The 14559-nt window shown below is 34.9% G+C and overlaps 1 protein-coding gene across 8 annotated transcripts in view; it reads right to left on the bottom strand.

The window, feature by feature from the left end:
* LOC106881299 (uncharacterized) overlaps positions 1 to 14559 on the bottom strand; it is a 338650-nt gene that overhangs the window by 63177 nt on the left and 260914 nt on the right. For 6 of the 8 annotated variants that reach the window (XM_052971134.1, XM_052971135.1, XM_052971136.1 and 3 more), the window contains one exon: positions 1180 to 7161. The exons of the other annotated variants lie outside the window; for them this stretch is intronic. In XM_052971134.1, coding sequence (XP_052827094.1) covers positions 1984 to 6990 — 5007 coding nt within the window. In that variant the 5' untranslated portion in view covers positions 6991 to 7161 and the 3' untranslated portion in view covers positions 1180 to 1983. Of the gene's footprint in view, positions 1 to 1179; positions 7162 to 14559 lie in introns of those variants that run through there. 8 annotated transcript variants of the gene reach the window in all.

The following is a 14559-nucleotide window of genomic DNA, read 5'->3' as shown; positions in this document are numbered from 1 at the left end:
ATATATATATATATATATATATATATATATATATATAACTTCCATAGGTATGCAGAATCAGTTGAAAAGGAGATATGGGAGAGTTAACAGCAGCTATTAATAATTTTAGTAAAACTATTTTGGTATTTTTAAACCAGAGTCAAACCTTTAGAACAAACGTTATGAGGAAAAATAAAATCAATGAAAAAATAAGAGAACACAAACAAAGTACTGAAGTTGAAGATAACTTTGAAAAATGATGAGACATTGATTAGGAGGAGGAGTTATTAAATAAATTAAGATGCAATTAAAAGAGACGAAAAAAAAATGAATAAAAATAAAGACAAGTCCATGGCAGGATTGGCTGCAGATAGCATATAGCAGGAGGAAAATCTAAAATATGACAGGGAAAATATATATATGTTTATATATATATATATATATATATATATGTGTGTGTGTGTGTGTGTGCGCGCGTGTGTTTAAGACACCAATCTAAAAAAAAAGAAAAACATTAAAAAAATTTAAAATAAAATAAACAAAGGAAAAACTGGAAAAATCCAATAATTGTTTTTTTTTTTTAGTTTTGGGTATTTTTCACAACAAAAATTAAAACTTATCCAACAATCCTGGCATATTTTTCCTTTTTTCGGAGGGGGAGGGGGTGTTGTTGATTATTTTGGTATATTTTTTGTTTGTTTTATCTGTGATGGCAAAACTCTCACTCATATCAAACACACTTAATTTAAAGATCACAATACTGCCATATAAAGAGAATCACACATCAAAGTAAAACCAATTCCAAGATAAGCTCACAAAAATATCATATACTTATAGTGTATTTTTCTCTCAACTTTTTCTAATGATGTTTCCTGTCTGGGTTTAAGAAGTTTTTATTTTAATTTTTTTTTTTTAACTGTTTTTATAGTTTGTTTCAATTTTCATTCTTTTCCTTTATTTTTACCTTAGATAGAAGACTCCTCTTTCAAGACCATTCTGTGGCAAATCGCAGTGCACATTTCCTCAAAGACTGAGGTATAGACACATATATAAAAATAGTGCAGATGCCAAACAAAGCTGGCCATTATTAATTATTTGTTTTTAAAAACTCCCATCTCATGATAAAACAGGAAGAAATTCCATCATTTGTGGCATCTGCCTTTGCTCTACAGTTGTGGATGATAATTTTTTTTATTTCACTTTTTGTTAGGTGTTGTAGTTGAGGCTTTGTTAGAAATGTTTTCTGAAACTTTGTATTTTGTCTGCTTGCTTTAAGCATACTGTTGCTGTTGGTTTTATTGTTAGTGTTGTTGTTTTGGAAAGGCAGAGCAAGAGAGAGGAAAGGTAACTAATTATATTCTTTTTTTTTTTTTTTAATAATGGAATTACAGAATACTGAGATTCATGATCTAAGAATATACAAGAGGTTGTCTTGCTGCCTTCTAAGGAACAACCAAGTTTTGTATGTGCTGTACATACAGAGCACACACACACACACACACGCGCGTGTGTGTGTGTATGCATGTATGTATATATATTTAGATATATAGATATATATACATATATATATATGCATGTATGAAAGGTTTATTTTCTTGACCTTTCACTCTGCTCTTATTTCTCCAAAATCTTTTTTATTTTATTTTTTTTTGTTATATTTTATAAAAAAACAAATTCTGTATATAGATCAAGCCAAATGCAAATGTTGAGGTGGGTGAGAAATTGCACATAAAACTTTTATTTAATACACTGTTTTCAAAGAGCAACTAGCCAATCAACCAGCCAAAGTCTCATGCTAGATAGATCTACACCATTCTGGTAGTTTGCAGTATATTTTCTCTTGCCTCAGTTTAACACTCTTTAGGAGTTAAGATTCTTCCTGTTATGACTGAATTTCCCTAGTAAAATATCAGTAGATAAACTAACATGTATGTATGCTTGTATACATGTGGGAGAGTGTGGATGAGATGTATGTTTAAGAATTTTAATGATTGTGAGCTCATACTAAGGCTCAGCTGGTACCAAGGTGAGAGTGAGTGTAACAGGTTCTGTTACACGCTGGCGAACCGGCATGTGTACAACAGAAGGAATAAAGTTTGTATCCACTAAATTATTTTCTAAATGAAATGCTTGCATAATAAAAGGAGTTTGTGACTTATTGTCAGTACTTCTACAACCATAACCATCATTTTCATCAGTAGAATCCATGTCACAGTTGTTGATGCTGCTATTGTTAATATTGCTGTTGTTGTTGTTGTTGTTGTTGTCATCATTATCTGTTGCAGGTGTTGCTTTAGTTGAAGGTAGTTGCTCTTCGTCAGGATAATTACTGATGTTGTTATGAGTTCGAGGAGAAGATGAATTGGGTTCTTTTAAATCTTCAATATCTTCAGAAGGCATTGAAGAAGGTGACATTTTTGGCCCATGGTTAAAAGCCATATGCTTTTGCAACAATTTTGCAAAACTGCATGTAAAATCACACTGTCTGCAAGAATAGAATCCATTATCTTCTGATGGCTCAACATCTGATGTCAACTTGGATTTTTTAACATGCACTTCCCTTATATGCATCTGACATGCTTTCTTACTCAAATATTTAATGCCACATTTGGCACACTTAAACTTTTTGATACGGATGCCTCTTGGTCGGGGTCGGGATTCTTTTATATCATTTGCATGATATTCTGTGATATGGCGGATGAGAGAATGTTCATAAAGGAATGATTTAAGGCAGGTTTTGCAGGTGAACCTCCCAACAGTGCCCTTAATAATGCTATGTTTGCGTTCTTCATGAGAATATATATTTGAAAGCCACCTTGTTTTGTAATCACAGTGAACACAACTGTATAGCTTTGGTTTGCCACCACGGGAGTACTTTCTTCGTAAGCTATTTCCCCAGCTGAGACTGTTGTGCAAAGGACCACCAAAGTGATGCGGTGGTGAAAAATCAGGTTTTGCACTTACCTCAGCTTTATGATCATTCAAGACATGCATCTGAAGGCTAATGCTATTTGGAAATACTTTGAAACAGAACTGGCACATCTGAGCTTCTAAAGGTACATATTTATTGTCTGAAGGTAAAGATACCCCATGATCCTTTAAAACATGAGCATGCAGCCACTTTTCATTTTTAAATCGTCGGTCACACAGTTTGCAAACTTCAGTGAAATGGTTGTAATACCTATTGTTAACAGGGGTATCATCAAGCTGTTCTGTTTTGATTTTGACCTCATCAGGATTTTGTTGATGCTGGGTCAATAATTTGGAATCAGAGTTAGTGAGGCAGGAATCTGACAAGCTGTTAGGTAAAATTGAAAAGCCATCAGATAGCTTCTCAATTTGACTTCCAGGGGAGGCATTACCAATGCTACCACTGTCTACGGGAGAAGACCGCATGGAAGGGCTTGGAGTGATTTTCTGTTCCTCAGCTGTTGGTAAGATTCCATGCTTGTTCAGCTTATGAGTTCGTAAGAAATACTTGTTGCACAACTCCTTGTTACAGATGTCACAAATCACACGAGAAGAATTCACTGGTTCTTTCCATCGCCATGTATGTTTTTCAAAACTTTCATTTGGTTGAAAACCATCCATGCTCATACTCACAGCTAAATTATTTATCAACTTTTTATTTGGCTGAGGTAACTGCATCTTGTCAATGGTTTTACTGTCAATTCTATCTGACTTGATGCCATGAATGTTCAACTTATGGGTTCGGAGAAAATATTTACTGCACAGCTCTTTTTTGCAGATTTCACAATATGCTTCTGGGTCAATGCCCATTTTCACCAGTTCATGGTGGTCAGGTTTCTCAATATTACACATTGAGGTCAGAAACTCTTTGCCATTCATATCAACTTTCTGCATCTCTAATAAGGCTAGCTCTTTTGCTTGATCTCGAATAATATCACGTATGTATTCCTTTTGATTATCTTTAAACAAATTCAGCTTAGGAGAAACTGATTTCCCCTCACTCTGCTTGTTCTCCTTCTCAGCAGACATGATATCAATTCCATGTACTTTTAGCTTGTGGTTCTTAAGAAAATACTTATTGCACAACTCTTTGCTACAGATGTCGCAGGTAACGCGATCTGCAAGCTTTGCTGCAATCATGTTTCCAAAGAGTGTGGGCATTCCGCTGCTGTCAGTGACACAGTTTCCATTTCTCATGTCGCTGCCAACAAATCCAGGCATGGATTTAATCCGTGCAGACATGTCACTTGGTAACTGACCATCCAGCGGATGGCTCTTGGAAGGTGTTTCATGAAAGACACCATGCACGTTCATGCGATGAATGCGGTAGCTGTATTTGCTTGAGAATTCTCTGTTACAGATGTTGCAGTAAGTGACATAACACTCACTGTTGGAATTTGAAAGAATGTTCTGGGACAGGCCCACCACAGAGCTGATCATGCTGGACTGGGACACGTTAACACCAGTACTTGTCAAGAGATTTTGAGGAATATCGTTTGTTCCAGACCCCTTCATAAGTGCTAGATTTTTGAGAACAGAAGGATCTTTCAGGTTTGTGAGATCCTTGCTTAAACTAATAGCTTCTTTGGAGAGCATTTGCTCCTTCATCTGTTCTGCTTCCTTCATTCCCATGTCCTTTGGTTTCATGACAAGAGGCATTCCTTGCTCCTGAGATACACGCCCAGACAATGCATCTTCTTTTGCTTGGTCTCTAAGAAGTCCTGGTTCCTGTTTCACATCAGGATGGTCAGGCTCAGTAGCTATTCTGGACGAAATTTGTGGTTGCTGTAGCTGTGGTTTCATCTCGTCAGTATAAATATTATGCATGTTGGCTTTGTGGATCTTTAGGAAATATTTATTGCAGAACTCTTTACGACAAATCTCACAGTACGCTTCTGCATTTAGAACCCCAATACTACGAAGTGCATCACTTGCAATGGGTTGTGCTGGCGGGGCGGAACTTGATGATGGTGGCTGTGGCTGCGATTGTGAGGACTGAGATGCTGGTGGTGGAAGTGGTAGTGGTAGAGGTTGCTGCTGCTGTTGCGTTTGTTGTTGTTGTTGGTGGTTTTGTATTTGTTGTTGGTGATTTTGTATTTGCTGCTGCAGCACTTGTTGGTGATTCTGTAACTGTTGCTGCTGTGTTTGCAACTGTTGTTGCTGGTGATTCGGCAATTGTTGAGTCTGTAATTGTTGCTGGTGATTCTGCAAATGCTGTTGCTGATGTTGCTGTTGGTGGTTCTGCAGTGGCGAGTGTTGTTGTTGATTCTGTAGTTGTTGTTGCTGTGGATTTTGCAGTTGTGGCTGCTGCTGTTGTTGTTGGTTTTGAATCTGCTGCTGGTTTTGCATTTGTTGTTGCTTCTGTTGAGGAGATGGTATCTGTTGTGTTGGTGCAGCTTCCATGTGTGGAGTGGCGATGGGCTGAGAAAGGACTGAATTATTGTGTGGTTGCATCTGCGGCTGGGGCTGGTGCAACAGAGGCTGTGCTGGGATTATCGCTACAGGAGGTACAAAAGGGTTCAACACCATAACACCAGCCATATTAGGCATGCTGGCCATGGACTGAGGTACAATAATGGATGACGAGGTAACAGCGACGGACGTAGGGATGTCGACTGGACGTATACGTCTGAAATTGTTGCAGCTCTCCGGCGCAATGCCGTGAACATCCTGTTTGTGTTTTTTGAGGTAGTATTTGTTGCAGAAGTGCTTCTGACATAACTCACAATAGTCTTCCAAGTCTTGATTGACACTGCCTTCAGTAATTACTTTCTGATTCTGTGACTGAGGATCTAATCTATATGATGATGGTGTGACAATTTGCTCTTGAGGCGGCTGTTGCTGAGGTGGAGGGGGAGGAATCATTGAAGGAAATGTGTTCATTGAAAATGGTGACGGTGCATTCTCATAGATACCATGCTTGTTAGCTTTATGCGTTTTCAGAAAATATTTGTTACAAAATTCTCTATCACATATTTCACAGTAGGCATCAGGATGAAATATCCGGGTACCATCATTTTTTATACTGAGTTCACCAGTTGAGTCTTTGGATTCTGCCTCAGTGGGATCAAGGCCTGGTATGCTGGAAAGAGGCACAGAAGTGGGCACTATTGTAAGTATGCCTGTTGGCTCCAAGCCATTCTGACCATTGGACTGTGGTTTTATACTTTGCTGGAGTTCATTTGCTAAGCGATGGTATTCAGTTGGAAATATCTGCCAATGTTCTGGTTTCAAACCACTGATGTGGTTTTCTTGGGGTGGTAGTTCTTTTTCAGGTTCCAGCAGTGGTTGTTGTTGTTGTTGTTGTTGTTGTTGTTGTTGTGGTGGTAGTTGTGATTGTTGTGGTGGTGGTGGCGGTGGTGGTAGTGGTGGTGTTGGTGAAGGTACAGTTGATTGTTGCTGTGGTGGTGAGTGTTGTTGATGATGTGGTGAAGGTAATGGAGACTGTTGTTGGGATATTTGCGCAGGTATATGTTGGGGCGATACCTGTGGAGGTGATATCTGTGAAGGTGATATTTGAGAGGGTGATATTTGCTGTGGAGGTAATGGGTGTGGTACTATATGTTGTGGGGTTAATGGAGTTAACTGTGTTGACAGCTGTGGTGGTGATAACTGTGGTGGTATGTGTATTGGAGCTGGCGGTTGGAGAGGTAACTGTTGAGGTGGTAGTTGTTGTAATGTTGGTAGTGGTAGTGGTATTGCTGGTGGTGGTGGTGGTGGTGGTGGTGGTGGTAGTGGCACTGGCCCTAGTTGTTGTTGTGGTAGTTGTAAGGGAGGTAATTGCTGTAACTGTGGTACTTGTGGTTGTGGAGACACTGATGGTAAGAGTTCGGGACAACTTTGGCCAGAAGAGAAATTATCAGCAGCCTCTTCCTTCAGTTGGCTGGTGTCGTCTTCATCATTGGTCAGCCTCTCTCCACAGTCTTCCAAATCATAGTCTGGAGGGTTTTCAAACTGTTTTGATACAGTTTCTCCAGAATCCAAATCTGCACTATAAGAAACTCGGTTTGGTTTTGTTTGCTTACGACGGTTCGACTTCATCCTAGTGAATCAGCTGGCTTCTTTTCTTGATAGAAATATATGCAGAATACAATGAGGTATTTCTGGTTTTTTCAGTAGAAACAATACATCTTGTGGCCACTATTTGTTTTATCCATGTTGAACTTTGCATACATTCATAATAGTCACTGACCCGTATTCCAATTTTCATGTCTGGAATAGAAAATAAACAACATTCTTAGATGAAACATAGTCAAGAATAAATATTATCTAAATTAACATTTTGTAAAGCATGAATATCAAAGAGTCAAGAAATATGCAAGTGGACTGTGAAGTTTAAGGAGCTGCATTACAAACAAATTGGAGCACAAATCTTTATAGCTGCCAATATTGTATTGTGCTTGTGAACAAAGTGTATAATTCTGATCCCCTAAGTTTAGCATGTCTTACTTTAAAGTAGAGTAGAAATTCTGACAATATATAAATTGCATCAATTTAAAAAAAAAAAAAAAGAAGATAAAACATTTAAATTGATCCCAATACTTGCTTGCCATTTATTTTATCAACTTCCGAAAGGATGAAAATCCAATAGGATTTGAACTCAATGTTGAGAATGAACGAAAGAAAACAAGTCATTTTGACTACATCCATCACTCAAACATTTCTCTTCTTTGTCAAAAATACAGCACATAAAAGGACATTGTCTGGACAGGCTGCAAAAAGTTTTTGCAGCCTGTCCATCCGCTGGTTAGGTATATAGAGAAAGAGTAAAAGTTTATATTTACATATGTGATCTACTAGTCAGAAAAATAAATTCTCTTCTGAATTTATGAAACAATGATAAAAGAAGTTTCATATTTTAAGATCTTACAGCCATCTTTTAATTAGGATTGAATTTTTTTAAACTTCTACATTTTTGCTTATTCTTATAAAAAAGTTCCTTGAAGGTTGACCCTCAGACACTAAATTCAAATCACCGCACTTATTGGATTTATATTAAAATCAAAAAAGTGAGAAGGACCTGAAAATGGCAGCATCCATCCTCTATCAATCCCTGTTGGTAAAAGTTGTTTTCAACTGGAGGTTAAATTAACTAGTAAAACTAGACACATTAAAAAAGCCATTTAGAATACATTACCTATAAATATATTACACATTTATTTTTTTATGAGGTATTCACAACGTTCAGCGAAGTTATATAGCATTGTAAATTGAAATGACAGTGACTCCGCCAAAATTTAATGAATTAGATTCAATTTCTTATAAGAATATTGCAAAGCATGTACATTTTAAAAATTGAAAATATAAATGTTAATTAAAAGATCTTAAGATATGAAACTTCTTTTTCCAGTATTTCATGAATTAAGAATAAAAATTATTTTACTAACTAGTACATATGTGTAAGCTCTTACTCTATACACATAAACAAAATGCATAAAAATCCAATTTGTATAAGTTTCTAGAGTATATAAACAAAACCAAAGATGCCTTTTCACCCAACGAAATGCAACACAGAATTCAGTTTCCGAAAGTTAGTTTCTAAAAGGTATACCAAAAAACAACACTGCCACTATACAAATGTATGTACATATACACAAAGAAATCCAATTCCTATAAGTTGTTTGAAAGATACACTTGATTCCACCAATACTGCCTTCATTGCATAGCAACAGCAACTTCATATTTCTTTGATAGAAGAAGGATGAAGAACTCAACAGAAGCTGTTGTTCCTTAATGGGATTAGCACATCACAAGGAATGGTTCAAATTGAATAGAAATGAAATGGAAAGAGAAAACAGCTTCCTCTCTCTCTCATCTCCCTTACACATAACCGAGTGGTTAAGTGCAATCAAATTGAAAGAAAAAGTACTTTGTAGATCTTGCTAAACTTTGAAGGAAAAAGAGAAACTTCATAAGTTTTTTTTTGCATTATGGTATTATACATGTATAAATATAGAGCTTTTGAGCTGGAAGTAGATACATTCGCACATACAACTGGATGCACAAATATAAATACACAAACACTAATTCGTAGGCTAACAAACAATACAAAAATGCATAAACATTACACAGGTGAACATATTTTAAAACATGCATGTAGATCCAGAAAACGAAGCTAGATGCAAGTATATACACAGAGGTATACAATAAGGTAGATCAATCATCATCATCTGTAGATAATCAAAATTGAACTGAACTGCTTGAAGCAGAAGCAAAAAATAGCAAATAGTGATGGTAATGATGATTATGGTAGTAACGATGATAACACAATGGGAATGAGGAGGAAGATGGCAGTAATGATAACGTTGAGAATGATGATTGGTCACATAGCAAGGTTAGAAGTGTCCCACACCTCTATTACTATTTGACCTTAGAGTCATGACATCATTAATTAGAGAAAGAGAGAGACAGACATACATAGCCATTTGACAGTCTGAAGATGCTGCCAGGTGGCATCTATAAAGGGATCAGATAAACAGAAACGAGGCTGGTTTGGTAAAGAGAGCTAATATTGTTGAGAAGCAAATATATCTTCCATCTTGTTATCGAAGCACATACATAGATGCATAAGCATAGCTCTGCTTCATTCTACATATCCAAACATATCTCCACATATGCATAAAATTTTACACTACCATACCATACCAAAGGCTATGTATTCAAAGTCTCCATACAGAAGAAAACACAAATACATAGGCATAAAGATATTGCATACATAAAGCAAATGTATGTACTCATATCTAAATACAAATGAAAAACTCACCCGACTACAGAAATATGTACACACACACATTTTGACTTACTAGAAATATAAGCTACAAGCATCACAGAAGCCAATCATCATCCCTTATAACTATTTATTAAAGTAATTATTTTGATAGAATAATCCCTTAGCCATAGATAATTATTTTCATCTGGAAAGCAAAAGATCAAATAAAAAAAATCCATTATACTTAACCACAAATTTTTGAATCAGTAGAACTAAAAGTCATAGATAAACACAAGATTTATCACTGAGTAATCATTCAAGGAAGTTGAACAGTAAAAATATGTTATGAGAAATTTAAAACATTTCCTAGAGTTCAGAACTTTTTCTCATAAGTAAATTAACCAGTCCCACCACTAGTGATCTGGAGGAAAAATAAAAAGATAAAGAAACTGAACATCTACATAATAAGAAACATGAATTCTCTTATCATAATGATAAATAAAAACAAGAAATTAGTTAAAGTATATATTCATCAATCTTACCCAAGTGAAAGTATTAAGGTAGAAATTCAAGACTACTGCAAACATACCTTTTTTATCACATGTAAATAATTAAATGAAAGAAAAGAAACTTATATGTGCACTGACTGGATAATTTTAATTTGGATGGGGACAAGCAAAAATGCAGATATGGTGGAAAGATATAAAGTTTGGTTGTTTACTTAAGTTTCTGAGGCTAAATGCAACTCTGTCATAGTAAATCAGTTGAATCCATGTTGAACGACTGGCCTATTACATCCTACAATATCAAGACAGGATGTTTGACAAATATATCACCTGCAAAGTAGTGAGCTAGCAGAATCATCAGTACACTGATCAAAATGCTTAACGATATTTCACCTGTCTTTACATTCCGGGTTCAAATTCCATCGAAGCTGACTCTGCCTTTCATTCTTTCAAGGTTGAAAAAATAAGTACCTATCCCACCACCCCAAATTTCAGGCCTGGTGCCAAAATTTGAAACCAATATATATAACATGCTTAAATTTTTTTTTTTTAAAGTCAATTTCTTTAGTTTCATTTCAACGGTATTCATGTATATTTATTGGGGAGGAGAATAAAAAATTCTTAATAAACATTCATTCATTTTCAAAGGCATGAATAGTATAGCTAAAGTGAGATGACTACAAAATGGGAATAAGAAACATCTAAACTACTGGCATCTATTAAATGTTTAAAGCTAGTGAGATGGTATGAGGGAGGAATCTAAAGACAAACTAAAAATTAACCACAAGTTTTTGCTTTCTTCTTTCGTCAGAAGAATGTTAAAAATTTAAGCAACTTCATAAATGTAATTAAATCAAAGAAATTGTGTTGAAGTTGTTTTGTGCTACAAGTCGCAGGTGAAATTATTATCTGTACAATTTTGCAGGAAAAATGGAAATTTATGTATTTGTTCTATTTATTTCATTCATATTGACAATAAAATCCTAACCTTATTATAGACCATAAGTCATAATTCTACATGAATAGTAATTTCAAAAGTTGGTACAAGGCTACACACACTCTGGTGGTGATCTTGGTTTCGGCAAATATTACTTATTAGCAAGACTTATTCAAATAAAAAGATAACAATGGTTTCAAATTTTAGCACAAGACCAGCAAGTTTTAGGAAGGAGTTAAGTCAATTACACTGACCCCTGTGCTCAACTGGTACTTGTTTTATTGACTTCGAAAGGATTAAATACAAAGTCGACCTTGGTGAAATTTCAACTCGGATCATTAAGATGGACGAAATACCACTGAGAAATTTGCCCAGTGTGGTAACGATTCTGACAATGATTAACATATAAGCACAAAGCTGCAAATTCATTGATGATGGCTATGTGATATAACTGTCCCAAGAGTATTTGATTGGTGCTTATTTTACCAACTCTAGATGGATGGAAACAAAACCAATTCAGCAAGATTTTCATTCAAAACGAAAAGAGATATAGCTAAATATGCATGCATCTTGTTCAATGCTCAATTGATTCTACCACTTTACACCGTCTAACAACAACAATAATAAATCCTCTCTTATACAGGCTTGAAATTTTGCGGGAGGGTGTAGTCAATTACATTAACCCCAGTAATCCACTGGTACTTACTTTGTCGACTCTGAAAGGAAGAAAGTCCATGTCAACCATGGCAGAATCTGAACTTATAACCATAATTTTGTCAAGCATGCTAATGGTTCTGCCGCCTTAAAAAATATTAATAATAATAATAATAATAATAATATGCCAGAAAAGGTCACAAAACAACCATACTCTTAGATATACCAACACACAGATAGCGAGATTAAGGCCAATATACTGGATATAGTTGTCAAAGATCACCAAGAAAAAAAGTGCTTTCTAATAGTGTATCAATACCAACAGATGACTGTTTCTCTAAAAGAAACGGAGAAACTTTTGAAATACAAAGACCTGGAAATAGAGGTAACTCGAATGTGAAATTTAAAAACAGACACAATTCCTATTACTGTGGGCGCATTAGGTATAATAAAAAAAACATTCAGACAAATGCATAACAAAAACTCCAGAACTTACAAGTATATATAACAAACAGAAAATAGCATTACTAGGCACTGCACACATCCTACGCAAAGCACTTTCACTACAGTGAAAATAAGAACACCACAACACATACCCAAGGCACACAGAGCTGCGCTTGGTAGTGAGGTGGAAACACATGATAAAAATAAGACTACTGAATAATAATAATAATAATAATAATCCTTTCTATTATAGGAACAAAGCCTGAAATTTGGGGGAAGAGGATAGTCGATTACATTGACCCCAGTACTCAACTGGTACTTAATTTATCGATCCCGAAAAAATGAAAGGTAAAGTTGACCTCAGTGGAATTTGAACTCAGAATGTAGCAATGGGCGAAATACTGCTAAGCATTTCATCCGGCATGCTAACAATTCTGCCAGCTTGCTGCCTTAATAATAATAATAATAATAATAATAATAATAATAATAATAATAATAATAATAATAAAGTTTAAATTTAGTCACATGGTACTTCATTTTATCAACCCAAAAAGAATATAAAGTGAAGTTGACATCAGTAAAATTTCAACTCCGAAGATGCAAAGAGTCAAAAGAAATGCTGCAAGTTATTTCTTCGAAGTTGTGATGCCAGTTTGTCATTACCACTGATTATTTTCGGCCCATTGCAAGTATCTTAATGTGCTTCTGGGTAAAAAAAATACATAGAGGTAACCACACACTGATATACACTTCAAATTATGAAAGTTAAGATTTTCCCAATAACCAAACTCAGACTTGATATATGTTAAATTCAAGTAAATAGATTTTAATGGTGAGACATTTGCTGAAAGCAAGATATGAAGATAATTTATGTTATTAGGACAAACCTAATAGGTCAATGAAACAGATCTTTTAAATGATTTTATCAATAGTTAACCTGAATATAGGATTAGCATTATAATAATGTAGAGGAAAAAAAATTACAGTATTAACAAAAGCATTTTAAATTCCACTTTTTAAACAGAGTATGTCCAATACACATGATCTCTCATAACAGTGAATTTGAATAGATAGATTTTTGTTGCAAAATATCTTGATACCTAAATACATACACTCCTTAAACTATATTTTAAAAGGACAATGAAATATGAAAACTAAAATATAAAATTACCTTACTAACCGATTCTGCAAATAACTGAGATATATCTAAAATAAATTCCCAGAAGTTAGATAAATATATTGATTAACACTAACCAGCTGATATTCTCAAAATGGGTCAAATGAAATAGAAGTTGAAACCTTCAAGCCACAATGCCAGTAATATCTGGGTCATTAGAACATTCTAAACACTTTATCAACAAATATCACTAAATTTTTGTACCATCTCAAAGTTTAGGAAGTAGAAGGGATTTGTGTGTAATAAGGTGCAATAATTCAAATACTTTGAGCAGGTTTGGTGCACACCCAGGAGATGTGTGTGTGTGACACTATGTGACAGTGCTGGAGCATCTGAGTTACAAGAACATCTGCTACACAATTTTACATGGGAGTTTTGGGCCAATACAAGACTTTAAAAAAAAAAATAATGCTATACTCAAGAAACAAATTTCTTGCCTGTATTTGCAGATACACATAAAGACATGAACATACACATACAGCAGAGTTATGCAGGTTTGTGGAATGTGTGGAGGGACAGGTAATACTAATATTACCAATATTTTTTTCTGAAAATACATGCAACTACAATATTGTATAAATATTCAGAAGCCATTAGCTCTAATGAGAAAGAAAACGATAGACCTCTGTAGTATTGAAAACTGACAACAAAATTAAAAAATAAAGATCAGTTCCTTATAAGGACAAAGTATAGAAAAAAATTCTTTGGATGCTCTTTTATAAAATGCAAGTGCATATTTGTGCGTATACATTTCTGTATACGTGTACATGAGTCTGAGATGTAGATAAGTGTATTATATCAGAGATAATTGCCAGGTTTTAAAGAAGTAATGAATATTGGAAAGAAAAGAAAGAAAAACATTGTTAGACTGCATTACAATGTAGGTAGAAGATGCATTAATGTAGAGCAGAAAGAGAATAAAGATGAGGGGGGAATGTCTTTAGAATTAAAAGAGGAAGAGTGGGAATGCTGTTTCAATGATGGATAAAAAAAATTTTTAAACATGAAACAAAAAATACAAAAAGTAAAGTAGTTGTACAATTATTAAGGAAGAAGCTTATTTTTATAGGCTGGAAGTTTGTTTATTTTTCTTTTATAATTATAATGACAAGATGTTGGTAAAATTATCAGCACATTGAGTAGATAAGGTTAAAAGTCTTCAGGGCTGGGAGTTTATGGGGGG

The sequence above is a fragment of the Octopus bimaculoides genome, chromosome 10, assembly GCF_001194135.2.
Source record: "Octopus bimaculoides isolate UCB-OBI-ISO-001 chromosome 10, ASM119413v2, whole genome shotgun sequence".
Classification (NCBI taxonomy): domain Eukaryota; kingdom Metazoa; phylum Mollusca; class Cephalopoda; order Octopoda; family Octopodidae; genus Octopus; species Octopus bimaculoides.
The sequence above is the reverse complement of the archived record's forward strand: the minus strand, read 5'-3'. Positions and strand labels throughout refer to the sequence as shown.